A 22,567-nucleotide genomic window follows, 5' to 3' on the forward strand; every position below is an offset into this window, starting at 1 on the left:
TTTTGATGCTAAGGTGACTGAGAATATTAAATACACTAAGGTATAAAAAGAGACTTAAAAGTGATACTGTACCATATAAATTGTCAAGTTGTCAATTGTTTTATATCAGTAATTTTTTTAAATCCGAAATCTATTGTATGCGGTTTTTCACTTACCAGAGGTAGTATCAGTCCACATTACCTCGGATAATTAGGGCTCTAGTGTATTAATAAAAAGGCAAAATTTTTAAACCTTATTTCAAAATAGAAGCAATCTAATTGCATACAAGACCAAATCTGCTAAGTAATGAAGTAAAATCTGTAACAAAAGCAAACATTCAACAGCCAGAAAAATCTAAAATAAATAAAGTCAACAGACAACAAACTAAATAAAATAATAAGCACAAAGAGCACAGAGAGCAAAAAACAAAAACAGAAAGAACTAATGCTAAGGCTTTTTCAGGTCACCAGTTAGTGGGAAAAGGGAACAGGGAAAAATTACAAGCATTCCAATAAACAAAAGCAAGGTACAAACAAGGAAGAGGGGTAAATTATTAATTTCACAAAAAAATGAAAAATGCTACAAAACAAAGACACAGTCATAGTACCAAAAACAATGAGCCTTTAAATGGGGCAGCCAAAAATGAAACATTTGTCACTTCACTCATCTGGGTAATTGGGGGGCCGCCATCCCTCTTAGCTGAACAGATAAAGATAAGGGAACACCTAAATGAAAAACAGGGAAATTAACAAAACATAAAACATGAAAATACAGTAGGTATAAAATATAGAAGCAGGAAGAGAAGAAATAAAAGATAATTAAAGATACTAAAAGTCAAGATGGAGAGCTGGGCAAACCCTAACATCAGTGATCCTTTTTTCAACTTTTCTCACCACTTCAGAATTTTAAACAGCCCAGACATTTTAGCTTGCTATTCCTTCTGTTTTTAAATCTATTGCTTACACAACCAGAGAATCAGAAATTATGTATGTACATGTAGAGATTTATGGAGCTCCTTCTACTGGTGTATACAGTAGTTGAATGGATGGTGGACAAATATGCATTTACATGTGGCTCAGTCAGATTTAACCTAAATCAGGAATAGAAAGAGAACTCAGTAGTCACAATGGGTAACTGGAAAAGGTGATGCCTTAGAAAGCCATAATAATGTGGAAGAGGAAGCTAAAATAAGAAAAACATCCATAAAAGCAAATGAACACATTTAGAAACAATAACATCATTTAGACTTGAGTAGTCATAGCAATAAGATTCAAAGCAAAGAAACTGGATCTGTCTGCTGCAGGTAAGGAAAGAAATTCAAAGATAAATGGAAGTTAGTTAAAAATTATGAAGAGACTGACATGTAAGGTACAACAATGAATGTATTTGTCTAGAAAATGTCTAGAAAATGAATGTAAAACATGGTGCAGTTTCAAAATCCAAAAGCAGCTATAGTGCATCAAAATTTGCATTAATCTTTCTTAGTCATACACATATTTGGTGACTATTTTACACTGTTTACAAGTTTCAGAAATAGCTTAAATTAGGTCAGTCTTCTTGGAAAACCCCGACAAACGGTCAGTATGTTTACAAAATGAATAACTTACTTAAATTCCTCCAGCATCCAAACATGAGGCATGATACTTTGCAAAAGATCTGCAGTTTATAGATTGATGTTGATATTTTCCATTCTTTAAAGATTCTTCTTATGATCTTAAGAAAATATCTATTTATGTTTGGATGAGTAGTAGAGAAATGCAGTGTGTTCTGTCATTCTAAGTGGCTTTTCAAACAGAAGCATAGGATGTAACCTTAGTGTTATCCTCAGGATGGATAGATGATAGATGATCTTTAACTGCTTGTCTTAAGAATGTTTCTGGCCATTTTGCAATATCTTTGATGACCTGGAGAAAATTAGATCTGTAAAGTTTAACATCTATAATGTATGCTATTTTAAGCATGTAGAAAATGTTACATTTTCAAGAGATGTAAGATTTATTTATCTCTTTTAGGCCCTTTTTTCTGTCCTTGATAAAAGCATGGTAGCACTGAAAAACACATCATGGTTTTATACTTGTTTGATACTTGGAGATACAACATTATAATCAAATTATGCACAATTATTTAAAGGATACTCCATCTAAAAATTATATTTTTTATGTGACTTACCCATGAGGGTTCTGGTGATGGACAAGAAAAAATCTTAATCTTATTTTGTCATGGAGAACAGGGAAAACAAAGTGTTTAACTGCATGGGAGCCTATGATAAGCAACAGTGGTCAACAGCAAAAATTATCGAAAATGTCCTTGAAAAATCCACATGTCAAGTCATCCAGTTGTATACTCACAACACGAAAAACGCATACATTTCTTGCTAAAGTATTATTAAATAAATACCTCTGTAAAATAAAAGTAATCCACAAACAGGAAACATGTTCACATGGGATGACACTTTTGAATTGAAGACCCACTTCTCCCTCTCATTAATTGGTTAATAGACCTGTCTTCAATTTAAAAGCTCAGTCCTGTTCTCCATAAAAACTTTGATGAAGAAATTTCACTGCCATCACTACAGACGAGATGGGGTAAGTAACATATAAAAACTATATATACTTTATGGTTGCATTCCTTTAAACTTATATGTGTGCTCAAGTATAACATTTGTGGAAGTCTTGGTACTTGTATTCAATTATTTATATGGAGGTCGGGATGTTTTTCTTTCTTAGTATAATAAAAATATATACATTACTAATGGCGTTTTGTACATTGATATGCTTTAGTTTTAACAATGGTAGACTTGCCATTTGTTTCCTTCATATTTTATTGAAACAAAATTAAAAATAACTATGTCCACAAAAAATGCATAGGCTTTGAGTACATTCACAAGGTTATAATCTATGTTTTTGTGTTGATTACTGTATATGTAAATTTTATATCAACTTTCTTTAAAGCCATTTTCTATCATAAAAAGGTATTTTACAAAAAAAGAGCACATGTAAATAAATGTACATTTTTAATATAATATAATTTGTTTCAATTACTTAGATATTTTGTCTCTTATTTTATGGAGCCTGAAGTGAAAAATGTCAAATAACCAGCTAGCTTTACTTCAGTTTAATTATTTACTTAATTAACACACTGAATTAAAAAAGTGGTTTGTTCCAGTTCCTGCATAATCACACTACTGTGTCTCCCTGAGAAACCTTCTGCCAGGGTTCTGGAAAGCAGACTTAGTCCAACTCAGTCCAACACTCAGACTTCAGAATTAGTAATATGGACTCCATTTCCTATAGAACACTGGACCATCTACTTAACCTTGCATAGATTTTTAAGGGGTCAAGAGAATTTGCCAATTCAGTCAACATGTGCTTTATGGACATGGAAAACATTTGATCATGTACCCCATAGTATCTTATGGAAGTGTTTCTTATAGGGTTCCTGGGCTCCTGGCATTTGCAATTGAGCCCCTGTACTTGTGGAGTGAGAGCTGTGTTTGCCGACTTGGCATTAAATTGAATCAGTTCATTGTGGGCATTACATTCCACCAAAGGTGTTTTTTGTGTCATCTTTACAATTTAAATATCAAGGCACATCCACAGTTTGATGGGTATCCAATTTGCTGCCTTATCGACTTTATCAGTGATCTCTAGCGAATGGTAGAAAAGTTTGCAGCTGAAAGTGGTGTGGCAAGGATGAAAAATCAACATCACTTTCTAAAAAGATTGGCAAATCTTATGGAGAAAAATTCTAAGGAAGACAACCCCAAAAAAGATTCTTAGCATTACATTTCATTACACTCAGTCTATATTTGCCAAAATAATATCTTGCAATGTAATTGTCATTTGTGGGCTAACTGCTGGAGTGTTCAGAAGACTTTCATTCCATCTAGCCTCTTATAGAGAAAAGAAGTATGTTAATACATTCCATAAACCTGCTGAAGCTGAAGTCTTTTAAGGCAGTGCAGAGTATAACTCAGATCCTGGGGGGCCACAGTGACTGCAGGTTTTCACTTCAGCCATTTTCTTAATTAGTAACCAACTAGCTGTGTTACCCTGTTTCACCTGGGAATTCCCCTAAGACAATGGATCTTGGTTACAGTATTGTTAATCAGATGTGTCAGAAGTACTATGAAACTAACTGAGTACTTTTCTATAAATTATATTGTTATTTTTAGCCAGGGTTTATTATCATTAGTTTACTGGAGTTCCATGCTCTTGAACATGCTACATACAATTAATTGCCCAGGAGTAAAACATTTGTGCCAGAGACTAATTCCTGCTTTTCCTAATGACTGTCTTAGGCTTTGTTGATGGTCATTGGAACAATGCAATTTTATAGAAATTGAATTCAAACAGGTATTTAGTAGGAATAATGGGAATTTGGCACATAAATATAATTTCACTCAGTAGCACATCCTGTAAAAATGGTAAATTCAAACAGAACTGAATGTAATGCTTTCATCTGTAATCTTGTAACATCACAATGTTTTGGAGGGTTTAGATCAAAAGCAATATATACTGAATCATGATTTCTTTTATTACATATAACATTGACTTTTACAGGTTGAATATTTAAGTGGGACGTACAAAGAATTAAATATTTTAAGCATAGTACAGAAGAAATCAGGTGAAAAGAAATAATATTGTGAACTATGTATAATGTCCCAGAGTCTGAAGTGGAACCAAATTACTGGCGGTAATCTGTTTTACTCTGTGCCTTGCTCCTTCTCGCCATTAGTTATTACTTTTGCATGTTAACATATTTGTTGAACTGGGGGTGTTTTGGAACACGACGTTACACTAACATTCAATCAGGTTCGGGGTAGAAGATGGGGTACACTGGTAGCGGCCACTATAAAGCACTGCAGTGGGCACCTCCTGTATGCAGTATTCTGTCTGCGGAGGACTCCTTAACTGAGCTGTGCAACTGTTTAAACTTAACAAGGCAGGCTGTGGTTCCAGTCTTGTGTTTTTCCCAGGGCTTGAAGTGAGCTGGTATGCTGGCCTAGCCCTTCATTGTCCCTACTTTGTGAACCGGAGCATAGCAGTACATAGTAGTCTGACTACCAAGGAGGCACCCCAGTTCTCCAAAGTATTGCATATATTTCACTACCAACAGCCTGTCATCCCCAACCCCATATGTATTGTATACAAGCACAATGAACAATCCATAGGAGACAACTCCCCTTCAGATTTGTATACTGTATATTTTGTACCACATTGCATGGAGTAAGAAGAAGCCAACAGAATAGGGAGTACTATGTGAACCCAAGAAGGAAACTTGCTAGGCATGTCTACTTTGAGCCTCACGTCACTTTCAGTGTTGCTAGGTCTCACTAGACAAACAAGTAACGTCACCCCAGAAAAAAAAAAACAAAATAAACCCTGTTTTTAAAGTGAGGTGGATAAATTAAGCCCAAAAATAAGCCACATATACAAGACTTCAGTTCTTAATTTTTATATGGAATTCAGATTGTCCAAGACTGACCCATGTTTGCCACATTATGAGTGTTTCTTCTAAATGTTACATGCATTAAACTGTAACTGAAATACAGGAGGCATGGTTCTCACTTTTTAATTCATCATTTTGTTTTGTTAATGTCACTTTTTTGGTAAAATTCAAAAAACAGTAAATAACCTATTGGCTTGTCATAAACTAAATAATGTCCCTTATAGCACATTTTACACAAATTCTTGGATACTTAATTGATGAATATAATACCACAATGAATTTGATGGAGAAAGAGAGATACAGTATGTGATATATCTAGATGCATAACAAGAACTCTACATTACCTTTAATCACTTAAATTCTGTCCAAAAATAAGATATACCAGATGATATCATTCTGGCCAAATTCAAATGAAATTTTAAATTAAGTGATGTAAACTGAAATGTAAATTCTTTTACCAGAGTATGTACCACAATGCATGCATTTTCAGCTTTAGACTAAGTGTTTATACTTTGAATTATCCTGAAGTCCCGCTGCTCTTTTTTCTTAATGTATCTTCTGGAAATAAAAACATTTGCATATCAAGTATATAGGTAAAAAATAATTCTCTTTACAGAAAGTGCTGTGATAATTTTACAAAAATATTAAAACCTACCTTAAAGAGGATCATCATTGTCAGTGTTGTCCTCATTTTGCTAAAATCATATATCCATACAGTGAACTTCTGGGGCATCTCATTACTTGGTTTGAAGTCCTTAACAGCAGATCCCAGTGTTTCTCTGGACATATTTAATGTGAAGGATGCTGCTAAGAGTTTCCTGTCCCTTTTGATTGCATAGTTTGAATTTAAAGGGGATCATCGGAAAGTAGACCGCCTCCACATCTGCATTGTTAAGAGTCATGGCTATCATCAGAGAAAGAGTAAAAAGAGCAAGCTGTTTGAAACATTGGTGTCTTTGTACTGTAGAGCCTTTGTTCAGAATGATTCTATTTTCTCATCCTCTTTAATTTTCCAGTCATAGATGGTGATTGCATGATGCTGTGTTTCCAGATTGCCTAGGTTGTAGTTGTACAATTTTAGCACTGAGAGAAAGGCCAAAGTACACCTGGTCTCCATTTTACTTTCTACATTAGACAACAGTTTTCATCACTGAATGCCACAGTGAAATCTACTCCATAATTCACTACATCCACTGGCAGAAATTCCCCCCTATCCCTGAGGTTTATGCTGATCAGTCTCTCATTGTTCAATGGAAGTTTGTCTGAACAAACAATTCAAGACACAAGACTGTGAAAGTCTTTTCAGACAGTCCAGTATCTTAAATGCATTTCCAGAAAAAGTTTGTTTGTCCTGTTTAAATTCTGGAGAAAGGGCGTTAAAAACAACAAAAAAGGTCTGTTGCAGGGGTCAGAGTACTTTTGGTAGAGAATTTATGCATTATAGCAACTCGGTTTAACCTTGCTCACCTGAAAGTACAGTTTATGTTTCTGAAGCAGCTCACATGCCCATTGAAGGTGCTTTCAGTGGTGGACAAGGGTCAGCATGGGCACTCTGACCAGTCTGTGGCTACACTTTCCTCTCGTTGCCAGTATTAATTTCTTCAGCAATCTGTGCTACAGTAGCTATTCTGTGAGATGGGACCAGACAGGTTAGACTTCCTCCATTTTCATTCCAACAAATGTGTTAATTAGAAGCCAATTCTTGCTGTCAATGAACTCTGTTGGCTTGTTAGAGCTCTTGCTATGCCATACTGTTGACAACATACTACTGATTTTTTTTCCTGACTGCTACAGTATATCGGGATATCCTGTGGACCATAACAGATCAATATTTCTCAGACATTCACTTCTATTTTTTCAAATATTTATAAAGACATATTAGTGCATGCTGGACACATGAATGCAAATGGGATCAAATTAGTGAATTGGCAGTTGACTAACTTTGCATCTCATTATTGTGTGGCTGCTATAAACAAGGCTTCTGATTTAAGCAAGTCACTTAAAGTGAATGCAAAAGAAGGATGCTGTATTGGCAGCAGCAGCTGGTGACTAATTAAGAAAGTGGCTAGAAAGAAACCCCCTAGTTACTGCAGGTCTCCAGGTTCTGAGTTTGACCTCATGTATTGTAAGTTAATAAACACCTTGGGCAAGGGTGCCAGTCAATTGCAGGTAAACATACCCACACTCACACTGGACCAATTTGGAATTACCAGTCCAATAAAATTCAGGTCTTTGGGAATTTGGTAAAAAACTGGAGTACCAGGAGCATATTTATGGGATTACAGCTGGCACCATTTCCATAGACAGAGTTTGGAAAGGCAAGCATGGCAGTGCCTCCCAAAATGTAACATATGTCATTATGACATTTTATACATATGCAATATCCTAATAATGAGCGATTCATTCTGTAATGTGTTTTCAAAAACATTGTTGTCATATAACATATCATATCATACTATGTCTCAGACCAGAAACACCTGCAGACATTCTCAAAACTTTACTCAACATTCCGCTTTAGGCCCAAACTGGTAAATCAAAAAACTACCATATACACTGAACAACCTAATTCAACATTATCATTCAACATAACTGTGTACTTAAACGTTTATACCAGATTTATTGCAATCATTGGCATTCAAAGTCCTTCAGTATTACTAAAGGAAACAATAAAAGATGGCTATCTGACACTTTTTACATGCAGACATGAGAATGCTCCTTTTTCTGTTTTGTGTCTGTTCACCGTCAGGGATCTCTCTAAAGACATACCAGTGTAAACTTAGCAGTGGAACATATCCAGACCTCCATAAACTCATAAAATCAGATCTTACTCTCCCAGTTGGGGCTGCAACAACTGAAAGAAGTTTTTTTGCAATGAGAGGAATTGGGAACTGGCTGCGTTCTACCATGCAACATCAAGGATTCTCTTCACTGGCTGTTCTTGACATTGAATTGAACTTAACAGTAAGCTAGGACTTGGACAAAATTGTGGACATGTATGTAAACCAGAATAAACGACAAGCAATGTGTCACAAATATAAGCCTTACCCTTCTTCAGTGTTGCAATTTTGTAATTAGCTGTGTTTTTGTTGTTATAGCAAGACCCCTTTTGAATGAGTAATGGTATGTCACAATATTATGTCCTCTGCTGCCCCTTACTTAAAAACTGAAGTTCCTGCTAAGACCTTTTCTTACTTGCCATCTCAATTCCCAGCCTGTCAAAAATATAATGTAAGGTTTATTCAGCACCACCCAGAACAAAGCCCATAATACACTGGGAGAATGTGGAAATTAGTGTGGAACCAGTCCAAGGATTGTTGTTCATTTGATTCGTGAACAAATCATTCTGAATTGCACAGTTCTCAGTCACTTGTGATCCTGTAAGAAACCATCTTATTTTAATTGTGCATCTTAAATGTTTTACCATGCTTTGTGTACAGAAACAGGACATGGTATATGAAATATCATGTTAAATATCTAATTAATAATGTATTTATATATATTTAATTGTAAATAAATATTGATATTATTGATATACTATTGATATAATAATAAACATGATATATTTACAGTATGCACACACATACTTACACATATACCAAAAAAAGTACACATTTTTAAATTACATATTTGTGATGTAATCCTAAAGAGAAAAGATCACCCACAAACCAGAATCCCCACACACATCAGACACTAAATGAAACAAAAGAACTGATTTGCTTAAACGGGTAATTTGAAAAAAAAATGAATCAGTAAAGTGAATCGAAATGCCCATCACTAGTGCAAACTCAGCATTGACAATATCGGGCACAACTTACTAACCCTGCAGTGGCACTAAGCACTGCTCCACCATGCCATGCCTCCCAGAAACGGAAATTGACATTCACAAAGCAAAAAACAGTTCATCTGAAAAATATTTTGGTTGTAATAAGAACTGCTAGCAAAGTCCACCAAAGTCCACTATAGTCCACCAAAACAAAGACTGAGAATTACTATGTTGACTGTATACAATTATTTCATTATATTAGAATTATGCAAATAAACACTCAGGTATTATGGGATGGCTTGTTAAGCTCGTGTCTAGCAGAAATACAGCCTCAAAAGCTGTTGTCAGGGTGATTAAGAGGGCATAGTACACAAGATGACACTGTTATAGTAGGGTTAATAAAATAATGCTGTCTGTTAGTTTCCTTCTACTAAGCCATGTAAATATTTTTGTTAAGATGGGTGTTAAACAATATGTACTGGAAAAGGTACTCGCTGTAAATGTTTCCTGCGCTTTCTCAATAACTTTGACCTGTAGTGTTTAGAATTAAAAATGGGCTTTGGCTGATTAAAAAAAAACTGCCCTATTGTATTTTTTAAAATTTTTTTGCGAAAAATATTATGAGCTTTTTATGTACGAATCGAGAAGCTTACTGAAGTCGACTGGCTTTCACTTTCTAATGTCATCGTGCACGTGGCGCACCATCTAGTGGTAAGACATGAAGAGAGCTGGCTTACTCAGCTCGGAGTGGCTTTTACTTCTGGTATTATTTCAGATTGAGTTCCGCACTTTCGTATTTTTGCGGTACAACAACATATGGGACATAAAAGTAGATGAAAGTTTGTTTTTCAAAAAATAAAAAATAGTTGAATATTTAAATGTAGTATTTATTGGATATTTATCTTTTTAAGGAATGCATTAATTTCACGAAACTTGTTTCCCGAGTTCTTTCTTGAACAAGCGCACTTGCTGTCGCGTAGCAACAGAACACGCTACCAACTTCACACTCCTAGTGACTCTAGCGATCGGGTAGTTGACAGACGCAAACAAACAGAAAACGACGTGGGAATTTTACAAAAAAAAAGAAAGAAAGTACAGTATATTGCAATGGAGGCCGATGTGTGGGGTGTTCGGATTTCTCCTCCGTTTTTGGAATTTTTGGACGTAAAAGTAGGGTTCACTTACAGAGGCACCGTCACGGTGAAAAATATCAGCAAGACCAGCAAGAGGTTAAGGATAAACGGACCTGTGTCTAAGGTAAATGTGATTTTTTGTTTTCTCCAAGTTGTAGCTTCTCAATTAAAAGAAAGGCTATATATATTTAAATAAATATGCTGTATTTAAAAATAAAAACAGTGTACTGAAAAGGATTGAGAAGAGAAATAAAAGCTGCTTAATGAAAATGAAATCACTTATTTAACACAGAAATAATAAATGTATAGAACTGTTATATAGAAATTAAGCAAGATTGAGTAGGTTTTGAATCCTGTACTTTATTATCGTGCCATTACTTTTTTTTTCTTTACTTCAGATGTTTTATTCTTTTAATCTTAAAACTCGGTGTGTGCTGTACATGCTTCTTTATGTATAATTTAGACATGATAAAATACATACAAAATAATGAGTAAAAGAGTTTAGTGATTTATCCAAGGTGAGTGAGCCATGCAGTAGGGTTAGGTATCATCACCCTCCAAAAAAGAGAATTGGATTGACAGATAGTGATAATGACATAATGACAACTGCCTATATAGTATGATTTGAAAATAATTTTACACAAGTGTTTTCAGTAAAAGTCTGATAAGATTAAAAAAAAATCATGGCAATTAGTGTGCTGTTTTGTTTAGTCCCCACACAACAGTCACTGTATCATCCTGGGCAAGTCACTTTTATTATTATTATTATTATTACTATCATCGTTATTATGATTTATTAGATTCTATTACCTGTGATGACTCACCAAAAAGAAAGAATCAAATAGCAATAATAATCAACACCAAAAAAAATTTAAAGTAGAGCATAAGAAGTGTATCAAATGGATAGTGCCAAACATACATGAAAACAGTAGCCAAGTCAATCTGAAGTGGCTTGTTAGTTATATAGGTCAGTACAGCCACAGACATTCAAAAGGAGGAGAGTACAGAGTTGAAAAAGTCAAGTTAAGTCAATGACAATGTATTTTTTGTGTAGCTGTCTTTACTAAGTGCAATCTCAGTGTGCTTTAAAACATTTACAACTTCAATGCAAATTACATGATGTATACAGACAAAAATACACATTACGTTAAGCATACAGTTAAAAACAGCAATTTCAAAATGGTTAACATAAAGAAACAGAGCTGTTTAAAGATGCCTTGTAAAAGAGGTCCAGGGGTGTGCAAAAATGAGGGCAAAGAGGCCAAAACAGAAGAAGGGCAAAGACTTCTTGTAACAATGCATTGATAGACCTAGATGTTGGAGTCCTGGAGAGCAAAGCCTTGCATAATGATAACAATAATAATAATAATACTTTATATAGCCCCTTTCCCTATGCTCAGAGCACCCCACAGATTTTCAAAAGGGTAAGAGGAAAATAAGCACACTAAATAAATAACACTGGATAAAACTAGCATTGCAGGATTAAACAGCAAATTAAAGATAAGGAAATGAAATGTGATTCTGGGTTATAATAAGAAAACAAGCAAATAAAACAGAACATACTAGAAGTTGATGAACAAAGTATAGTCTGAGGATACAAGTCCCGTCGTAAGAGAGCAGAGAGAGTTAACTGAAAGTCAGTATAAGTTAAATGTTTTCTTGGCCTTTTAAAAGGATGAACTGAGCCATCCTGTCTACATTTACATTATTTGCTTAGCAGATGCTTTTATCCAAAGTGACCCACAAAGTAGGTTAACATACAACTTAAAACACAATACAACTTATTTTTTGTATAGCACCCTTCACTGAGTGCAGGAGCAGAGTACTGTGAACAATTCTCAGTTAAAATACAGTACAAATTATACTAATTACTAAATACAGAACCGGCACATAGATACATTTGTTAAAACACACAAACAACAAAGAACTGATTAAATATAAATGGAAACCAACAATATGTGCCCATTAATTAATTCATTAACTATTGTCTGTTGACAATGGTGGAGATTAAAATTATATAAGAAAAAGTAAAAAATAAAGTCACAGTCCTGGGGACCTTGGCCAACTGGCCACCTATCCGCACCTGGGTTTTCTGTAGTGGAGTCTGTGCTGGCCATCCAATCTGATGAGATAATCTTTCCATCTGTTGATTCCAATGCACATTTTTATTGGAGATGATTTTTACACATGCAGGAAAGCAGTCTGGCAGTAGAGTAGTAGCACCAGCTCCACGGCCAGATACCTAAAGAGAAACAGAACAGAGGAGGATTAGTAATGCTTTAAAAATACTGTGATGCTTATGTTTCTGTAGAAATGACTAACAAACAGAAATACAGTATGCGCAGCTAATCAGCACCTCTAGTTCAGGGTATGCTAGACTAAAGTAATGTGTCTAGTGATGTAAATGCTGAGACTGAAGGATCATCTGTTATATTAGCAGGCAGATCATTTCCACAGCTTCGGGGCACTCTAACTAAAATCTTGACCGCCCACTGTTATTTTATTAATCCTTGGAATCTCAAAGTGCGCTCTGGTTTGTAAGCAATGAAAAGCTCAGCTACAGTAAGTAGTCTAGCAATATCAGTCTACAGACTGTTTCGAACAAGTGTAGCAAGAAAGGTCACAAAGTGGAACAACTCAGTTGAAAAAGTATAAAGTTAACATAACAAAAATAATCAATTAACAATATGACAGATGTCTACAGAAACATTCAAAAAATATTCATCAACAGTTTTACAAATATTCACAGAACAATATACCTGTGGAGCTGAAGACTGTCAGGTTAGTTTGGGCCAGAAGAAGACTGTAAGTGTCAAAGGGCTCGGCTCAAAGCCTTATGTACAGACTATGTTTACTACAGTATATCACCACAAGAGTGTGTAGGAAATGTATGAAATTCAGTGGTACACTTACATGTAGAAATATCAATATAAACATTAGAATAATCAACAATAAGAAAGCTTAGTAATTTAGCACATCCCTTAAGGTTGCATTGTTTTTTGGAGGGTGAAAAATGGTGTGCAGGATGAGACCAGAATTTGTTATCAGTATTAACACCATAAATTGAGAGGACAATTAGTGTTCAATGGCTATTCTTTAGAAGTTCTGTTCTAATCTGTTGTAGCTAGACATTTCATGACCTGAGCTGTGAACTGCTACAAAGTAGACAAAAGGAAACCACCTAATTCCCAGGTGAAAAATTATTCGGTTTATTTTTGCCATATTTCAGTTAATAACATCTGCATTAAACATGGCACAGAATGCACTTGTTGGCTTGCTTGCTCACTGGATGAGTTGAAGAGGTAGTACAACATTTAATAGGAGCCCTTCCCAGGAGACAGATGCAGCGGCCCAGCTGGGGAGAACATGAGCCTCAACAATGAATTGAGTGGCTTAAATAGGGAAGAAGGATCAAATGTTGTGAATGTTATAAAGAAATAAGAACTTTTTTTTTTTTTTTTTTATATTTATTTATTTATTTATTTATTAATTTTATTACAATCAATACATAGCAATCAAGTTTTTACAAAAAAAAAAAAGAATTATGCTAAGAACAGATCGATCCCCACCCTTGAGAGAGAGAGCAAGCCAAACGGTGTAAAATTTAAGGCTTTTAAAAATACCTAAATCAACAAATTCTCTGTGCTTTATAAAATCATTTCAAAATATTACTGATTAGATCCTGCCATGTTTTGAAAAAGTCTGCACAGATCCTCTAACTGAGTATTTGATTTTTTCCAATTTTAAATAATATAACACATCAGTTTCCCACTGACTTACAAGAGGAGAGTTTGGGTTCTTCCAGTTTATCAGAATAAGTCTGCGTGCCAACAGTGTAGTGAATGCAATCACAGTTTGTTTGTCTTTCTCCACTTTAAGACCCTCTGGAAGAACCCCAAACACAGCTGTTAATGGGTTAGGAGGGATTGTGAGTCCAAGACTGTCTGAGAGGTAATTAAAAATTTTTGTCCAGAATAATGTTAATTTGGAGCAGGCCCAGAACATGTGACCTAGTGAGGCTGGGGCTTGGTTGCAACGTTCGCAGGTTGGATCATGCCCTGGAAACATTTTGGAGAGTTTTAGTCGAGACAGATGTGCTCGATATATAATTTTGAGTTGTATAATTGTATGCTTTGCGCATATGGAGCTTGAGTGAATTCTCTGCATTGCTACTTTCCACTCCTTTTCTGATATATTAATTGAGAGGTCATTTTCCCAGTGTCCTCTTGGATCTTTGAAAGGAAGGGATTGTAAAAGGATTTTATATATTGTAGAGATGGAGTCTAACTCCTTGAAATTGAGCAATAATTTTTCCAGCGTGGATGAGGGTGCAAGATGAGGAAAATCTGGAAGGTTCTGTTTAACAAAGTTCCTGATTTGAAGATAGTGAAAGAAATTTGTAGCTGGAATGTTAAATTTGGAACGTAATTGTTCATAGGATGCAAAGACGTTGTCTATATAAAGGTCTCTAAGCAAGTTAATTCCAAATTTTTCCAGATATTAAAACTGCATATGTTTGTGAGGGTTGAAAGAGGTGGTTCTTTTGCAGGGGTGCCACAGAAAGAAGCTTCTCCGTCTTAAAATGCTTTCTACATTGGTTCCAGATTCTAAGTGAGTGGAGCACAATTGGGTTATTAGTGTATTGCCGATAACTTGTGTTTATTGGGCACAGAGCAAGGAATATAAAGAAGTACTGCAGGATTTTACTTCTATTGCGGTCCATGCCTGTGTATGTTCTTCTATTTGTGTCCAGGTTCTTATCGACTGTATATTTGCCGCCCAGTAATAAAACTGGAAGTTAGGTAGAGCCTTCTGCCTTTTGTCTTTGTAGGGTCGCTCTTTTGATGCGTGGATGTTTAGAATTCCAAATAAATGAGGTTATTGTTGAATCTAATTGCTTAAAGAACGATTTATTAATGTATATTGGTATGTTTTGAAATAAAAAAGGAGCTTAGGAAGAATATTCATCTTAACAGTGTTAATTCTTCCAGCTAGTGTGAGATGAAGGGTTGACCATCTATGCAAGTCTTGTTTAATTTTTTCCATACAGACGAATAAATTTTTTGATAAAGAGCTTTATGTTTACTTGTGATGTTTACCCCGAGGTATTTAAACTGTTCTGCAATGATAAAAGGAAGGGTGTCTAATCTAATATTATATGCTTGCGAATTCACCGGAAAGAGTACACTTTTATTCAGATTAATTCTAAGACCAGAGAGCTTTTGAAATTCTGTGAGTGCTGCTAAGACTGCAGGCACAGAATTTTCTGGGTCCGATATATACAGTACCATGTCATCTGCATATAATGAGATTTTCTGTTCCAGTCCTTCTCTGCTAATCCCCTTTATCTGATCAGTATTTCGACAATGTATTGCCAGTGGTTCAATGGCAATTGCAAACAGCAGTGGTGACAAAGGGCATCCTTGTCTTGTGCCACGTTCTAGTTTAAAGTAGTCTGAGCAAATGTTATTGATGCAAACTGAAGCTTCTGGGTTAGTATACAGTAATTTAATCCATGCACAAATGTTCGGGCCAAACCCAAACTTCTCCAAAATAGTAAAAAGGTATTTCCATTCAATCATGTCGAATGCTTTTTCTGCATCCAATGATAATAATATTTCTGGGGTGTTTGATTTAGTTGGTGAGTATATTACATTAAACAGGCGTCGAAGATTTGAAGATAAGTGTCGGCCCCTAATAAATCCAGTTTGGTCTTGTGATATTATAGAAATAAGAACTTTTGATCATACTTCACCCTTTAAAAGTCTGTTTAAATAGCTAAATAGAAAAATGTTCCATATGCATGATAAAGCCAACCTGGTCAGATGCTAATTTTCCTGCTTGTTTTACCAGCTTTTCAAGTTGTCAGTAGCAAATCAAGATAAGCCAATTGCTCCTGGTCTCATGTTAACTGCTGTTGTGGAATATATTCCTGAAAAAGATGAAGATTTCCGAGACAGGTTGATCCTTTTAGCTGATGAAGATGTTATTGAGATTCCTCTATTAGCGTGAGTACAGCATCACTTAACTATTCCTGTTTGATACTATAGATCATATTTTGCATTCTCTAATACACTGTTTTTGACTCATTATCAAGGCTAGGTTAAAAAATAGGAACTACTGGTTTTCAAGTTCATTCTTAAGGAACCCCTATGACTGCAGGAATTAATTCCAAATAATTTTACAAATAGTACATCATGCTTACTTTTAATTGATCTTGTTATTTAGTTATTTAGCATGCAAATATTTCTAACAGATTAATAATTATTTGCATTTCTTTCCATGGATTCAAATGTTTGTTTCTTTTTGATATTTTATTCTTTATTGTTCCGATTTTCTGAGGTTTCTTCATTTGTAAGTAGTACAGACAATATTTAATGCTACAGGGGAACCATAACTTTGCATTTTCACATGTCTGCTCATTAAGTAAGGGCAGAGTGGTGGCTCTGAGGCTAGGGATCTGCACCGGAAATCAGAAGGTTGCTGGTTTGAATCCTGTAAAGACCAGGAGTCACTCTACTCTGTTAGGGCCTTGAGCAAGGCACTGAACCTGCAGTTGCTTCATCCTGGGTATGATATTAATCTGCATCCAGCATTGCAAGCAACTCCTCCAACTTACAGAGAAAACTTGGGTGTTGGTGGCAGGATTGGCACTCTAACCACCGTAAAAAAGCCTCACACTGGTTCCAGTGTGGTGCTGAGGTGTCACCCATTGCATTTGGGTCCCAATCTGGGTGATTCGTCATGTGGTGGGTGCAGCAATGCACTGTATCAACACATTCTACCAACCTTTACTCATTAAGAATCACATCTTAAAAACAAGCAGACAAGTGAAAATAGTACTTAGGTATTTCCCCTTTAGCATTCAGTGATATATAGAAAAAGATACATTAAAAGGAAAATGGCAAAGGAAACTCAAACTTTTAAGGTTTTAGCAGGTGTTTAAATATTTCAGAATTTCTTAAAGTAAGGGAAGAAGAAAGGACAGCTTATTAAACAATGAGATCCATTAAAAGGATGAATGATGCACCTGAATTGGGTGGCATAAAAACCCACAGCCACAGGGTTCCCATGGGAATGAACTTGAGAATCACTGGTGTAAACCTACTGTATATTGATAGTACAATGGTGTAGCCACTTCTCAATGAATGAGCTCTTATTTGATCCTCAGCAGTTGTGCTTTTTTGTGCAGATTGCATGTTCTTCTCTTCTCTGGTGACTCTGGTTTTCCTTTATACATTCCCAAAATGGTAACAGGCAACTCTATGTTTATCCAGTGTTGGTGAAAATAGATATGTGTAGAAGTGTTCCTCATTGTGCTGATTTGTTTTGAATGTCCATTACACTGTAACGGACAAAGCAGGTTCAGAAAATGGTTACATAGATGAATATTTTAATTATTATTTATATGCTGTCTAGCATTGATGCACACATTGGTCAAATGGTTGGGGGGGGTTTCCCCATGATGTTTTTCTGAACCCCCCCATGATGTTTTTCTGAAGATGGGCTAGTACTCATTAGTACACTATGAAAGGGTGTTAGTAAAACATTGATTGTTGCAATGCAATAACAATCAAAATTTTATGATGTGTACTGGTGCTGTATGCTGATATTGGAAGAGGTAGCCATGCAGATTTTCTCTCACAGTCTACAGACATGCTGGGCAGTTGACTGGCCATTCTTTTGCAAGCCAGGTTTGGGCAAATCTGTATGTCTTTGTGGTCTAGAATGGTAGAACTGTGGGTGAGATGCCCTCACAAGCTTAAAAGTCTGTGAAAATTTTCCTCTGTATTGTCCTGGCTTCTCTCAATTGGCTCTTTGTTGGTGTGTGTGTGTGTATGTAAATGCTCTTAGATGGATGGCTCTAGCCATTCAAACCAATGCTGCTGGGATATGCATTGGCATTCCATGACCCTGGAATACACAGTTTAGAAAGTGAATGAATGGATACAAAATTGATGCAAGACCCAGCAATAATAATATAATGTAACAGTCTCATACCCCCTAAATAAGTCCAGGGCAACAGAATTCAGGTGCTTGTCCTGTCAATGATGGTGGCAAGGAGAGATGCAGCTCTGGACAGGGTACCAATATGTCTTTGGGAATGTGGGAGGTAAACCTGATTTCTTGGTGTAAAACTCATACAGACTCAAGGAGAAGTGTGAATTCAACACAGAAGATGGAGAGTGGGATTCAAGCCTAGGACATTGGATCTGTGAAGCAGCAACGCTGACCAAAGTGACCAACTGCCCTCCACATTGTAATTTAACAGTAAAAGAAATTAAAATAGTTGTAAGCTTGCATTGAAGATAAAGATAAGGAGGTTAGGGTTAGATTAGGTTAAGCAGACTTTATTATCTAGAAGTATACAATAGTACCTACACCATGCTGTCATGTCGGGCATGCTCACAATTCAAATTTGACATACCTCCTTTAGCTTTACTTTACTATGAGTTATATATAATGTGTTACCTCAAAAAGATAACACATTTATTTCCTTTCAATTTAATGCATGAAATACTACATGGATCAATTTTTGATACCTATGGGATTGTTTTTGTGTCAGGTATATCTTGTATGTAATCTAAATTGTTAGCATTAATTAGCTGAAGTGGTGGTTGTTGTCCTACTGTTTAGCTTCTGTAAATCTGATGTGGTAATTTTGTTTATCTGTATACCATCCATCCCTCCAACCATTATCCAACCCACTATATCCTAACTGCAGGATCACCATTAACCTCATATGTCACATTTAAAAAAAAAAGAAAAAAGGCAGAGTGTTTTTATCCTTATATGGGAATAATGAGTTACTAGCCTGCTAAACATTTTTATTATGCACATTATTGTAGACCTAGGGTGACAATATCCATAATAGTAATAACAGTACCATCACCCTGGTATAAGCCCATATTGACTTACAGCTATTGTAAATGCCACAACATGGTAGCCAGCTTCTTTAGACGTGCAGTAACATTTTCGGACTTGATTAAATGTTTTTAATTCAAATATATTTTAATCAACTTTTTCTGTTACTACAGGATCATTTTCTATATAGGTTTTATTCATATTATTTGTTCCCACCAAGAAAGAGCTGCCTGTTATATTGGTTCACAAGTTTAAATTGGTCCATTATATGTGGACAAGTGTGAGTGTATCTTCTACACTAGTTTTTGCCATGGTAGGCCCTGACTCATTACAATACTCTACTGGATAAACAATGTCCATGAGCAGATAATGCATTTGAGCTCATTGTCATCTATAAGCAAATCTATTGCATATGTAGTGATGAAAAAGGGGGAATAAAATACATCATGTCTGAAGTTGTTTAAAACAATTTTTCAAAAGAGCATACATTAAAATATAATCTATAGAAATTTGGTCATATTTACAAAAGGAAAAAGTAATTCTGTGAATAATCAAAAGTGTGACTGCACTGTAGCAGGTCTAAAAAATTCATTTAGCTACGTATACACAATTTTTGTTTCTCCAGGCATACATTATTTCCACGTTTGTTAAAGGAAATACAAATATTAAAAATATATTAGGAAATACAAATATTAAAAATATATTAAATAAATAAATATACTCTATATTTGATTGTTGTTATCAGTTGGAGGTAACACAAGAGTCAAGATGAAACGTTGGGGTGCCAATCATCTGAAAATAATAAACTGACTTAAAGTAACTCGAAGGAGCAGTAAAGAAACAAAAGCAAAATATAGTAATTGGCTGTATTTTAAAGGTGCTGGAGAGTAGTCAGGCTTCAGGGCTGGCTCGCCGTTGCACAGATAGCTTATTTCTCGAATGAGATGCCACCTTCCCGAGAGCACATTGCCTTTATAGCTCCTGAACTGGAAGGGATGAGGTCAGTTGCCCTCTATGGGCATCTTCTCACTATCTGTTGGTAACAAAAGTGAAAGAAGAGTCACCAATCCTGCCCCCTGGTGTCCCTGGGTGGTAATGCTTATCTCTAATGAGCCCGGAAGGAGACCCACTCATTCACACGCATGACACTGTATAATATATAATGTATGTATATAATATAACATTGTTTAACCTGCTTAATATAATTCAGAGCAGTTTGCCTTTGGGGATGTGTCAGAAAAAACAGACTACCTGGAAAAAACTAACAGACAGAGAACATGGAAAGTCCATAAAAGCAAAAAATAGGGGTTTGTATCCTGTATGCTGGATCTGTGTGATGGTAGCACTAACTTTTTTGTAATGTGCCACCAGTACACACAAATATAAGAGAAAAGGTAAAGTCTATTCCCATGCCGAAGAGAAAAAAATGTAAGACAAACTAGGCTACACAGCTGAAACGATGTGTATCTAATCTTTCCATTTAAATGTGAAAATAACCATTACCTTTTCTCCCTTTTCAGATACACACTGACATTGCCCCCCACTAACTCCATAATGTATACAATATATACATATTTTATTTTTCTATATCTGTTTATTTAAATATGATACTTATATTTGCTTAAATATATAGGTAAATGAGTGCTACTTATTTTGAAATTTAAACATTAAAAGGTGGCCTATATTTTTGATTGTTAAATTTCTTTCATTGCAGTTTCTTTTCCAGACAAGTCCATTTATTTTTTATGTAGCCATTGGGAATAAAAGTACTTCTGCACTGCTCCCTTCAGCTTAGCCTGCAGAGATCAACAACCTTGTGATCTAAGTGGTTATATAATAGTCTCTCTAACAGCTGAGCCACATGAGACCTAAACCACAATTGTCTGTATTTTTGTATGGCTACTATAAGACGGTAAAACATGATATTACAGTACACTATGTTCCCCTCAACAGGTGTTATTTTAATATATTGTTAAAACAATGTTTTTGTAACCATTGTGAGGATATACATCTTTTGTTGCTAAAAGAAATAAAAAAATACCTACATTCATTAATTCATTTGTATATTTTTCTGTATCCAAAAAAGTTGTGGAGAGGCAAAATTGGTCCTTTCCAGCATGGATCATAAAGATGAAATCCACAATCACTTTATCCCAAAGACATGTGTGTTGTCAGGCTAAATGGCTGCCCCACTGTGGATTTGTATTGGTTTTAGTTTGTCCTTTAAGGTTGGTTCATGCCTTTTGCCTAATTTTCTTGGTATTTGTGTAATGGACATCCATTATCAAAGCTGTGTAATCTAATTAAGCATCAAAGGAGCTAATACAAGCTTTTGTTAATAGGCATAAGGCAGAAGTGATCCCTAACGAACAATCAAAAGGTACACAGTTGTACTGTGCCAACATGGAGTTTATTTGTAACTGAGCATGCACATCCATATGATATGAGGAGCAAACTGGAGTATCTAAAGAAAAAGTCATCTTCTCGCAAGAGAAAGTGACCAGACCAGGATTTGAACCAAGGAAAAAAGAAAGGTTAAAAAATGGAGAAGCAGACATTTATTTAATGTCCTGTTCTGAATATGGCAGTTTTTTTTAATTGCTGTGAATCCAAACTCAGAAAGTATTTTTAATTTTGTAGTTTTATTTGTCCTTATTTACCTTACTGGTGTCCTGTTGAGTGCTAGTTCCTGCTTTGTACCTAATACTGATAGTCATAGTTCTAACCACTTCAGACTATAGAATTGAATTAAACTACTGATTAAATGAGTGGACAGATGGATTTGTGGTTATGCTTACCTTACTGTTATCCTGTCTAGAGCTAGTTCCTGGCTGATGATGATACATTATGATGATGCTGGGATTGGCACAGGTTATCCCCAGCCCTATAACTGAATTAAAAGGGTTTGGGTGCATTTACCAGTGGAATTTTATTTTTATTTTCTGTTCACTTTTCTTGGTTGTTGCATTTTGGACTATGGATGGAAATCTGAGGAAACTGCAGATGAACAGTTTGAGAATGTGTAGGCAATATCAGTTCAGAAAGCTAAAACCAGGCCCCATTAATTTTACAAAATTATTCAAGTTCAAGTTTAATGACATTCATTTCTGTTGTACAGCTGGCAAGGGTTTTGAATAATTTCTTAACATGTATTATTTTAAGAGCTTCTTCAGTAAAGACTTACAATCATAATCACTAAATCTCTCTTTTTGTAGCATGTGTCCTTCTTGTTACCTTGAGATCGAAACAGAAGTTGACTTTGGTTTTGTGGTAGCAAATAGTAGATTGATTAGCAAGGAAATAGAAATTTCTAATCATGGATCTGCCCCAGGTAAGCAAATCTGCTCATTTATTTGGCTGCTTTATAGTTTTTCAT

The 22,567-nt window shown here is 35.4% G+C and overlaps 2 protein-coding genes across 2 annotated transcripts in view; one reads left to right on the top strand and one right to left on the bottom strand.

Annotated features, from left to right (window-relative positions):
• The window catches only part of prrg1 (proline rich Gla (G-carboxyglutamic acid) 1), a 170,163-nt gene extending 163,913 nt beyond the window's left edge, over window positions 1–6,250 (bottom strand). Inside the window, exon 1 of the mRNA XM_039745189.1 lies at window positions 6,086–6,250. The gene's annotated coding sequence lies outside the window, so the exon portion shown is untranslated. The remainder of the gene's footprint in view (window positions 1–6,085) is intronic.
• A 3,969-nt stretch (window positions 6,251–10,219) lies between these two features.
• The window catches only part of LOC120524451 (cilia- and flagella-associated protein 47-like), a 644,864-nt gene continuing 632,516 nt past the window's right edge, over window positions 10,220–22,567 (top strand). The window contains exons 1-3 of the mRNA XM_039746304.1: window positions 10,220–10,450; window positions 16,180–16,334; window positions 22,407–22,522. Of these exons, the coding sequence (XP_039602238.1) occupies window positions 10,301–10,450; window positions 16,180–16,334; window positions 22,407–22,522 (421 nt within the window). The 5' untranslated portion in view covers window positions 10,220–10,300. The remainder of the gene's footprint in view (window positions 10,451–16,179; window positions 16,335–22,406; window positions 22,523–22,567) is intronic.

The sequence above is a fragment of the Polypterus senegalus genome, chromosome 2, assembly GCF_016835505.1.
Source record: "Polypterus senegalus isolate Bchr_013 chromosome 2, ASM1683550v1, whole genome shotgun sequence".
NCBI classification, from domain to species: domain Eukaryota; kingdom Metazoa; phylum Chordata; class Cladistia; order Polypteriformes; family Polypteridae; genus Polypterus; species Polypterus senegalus.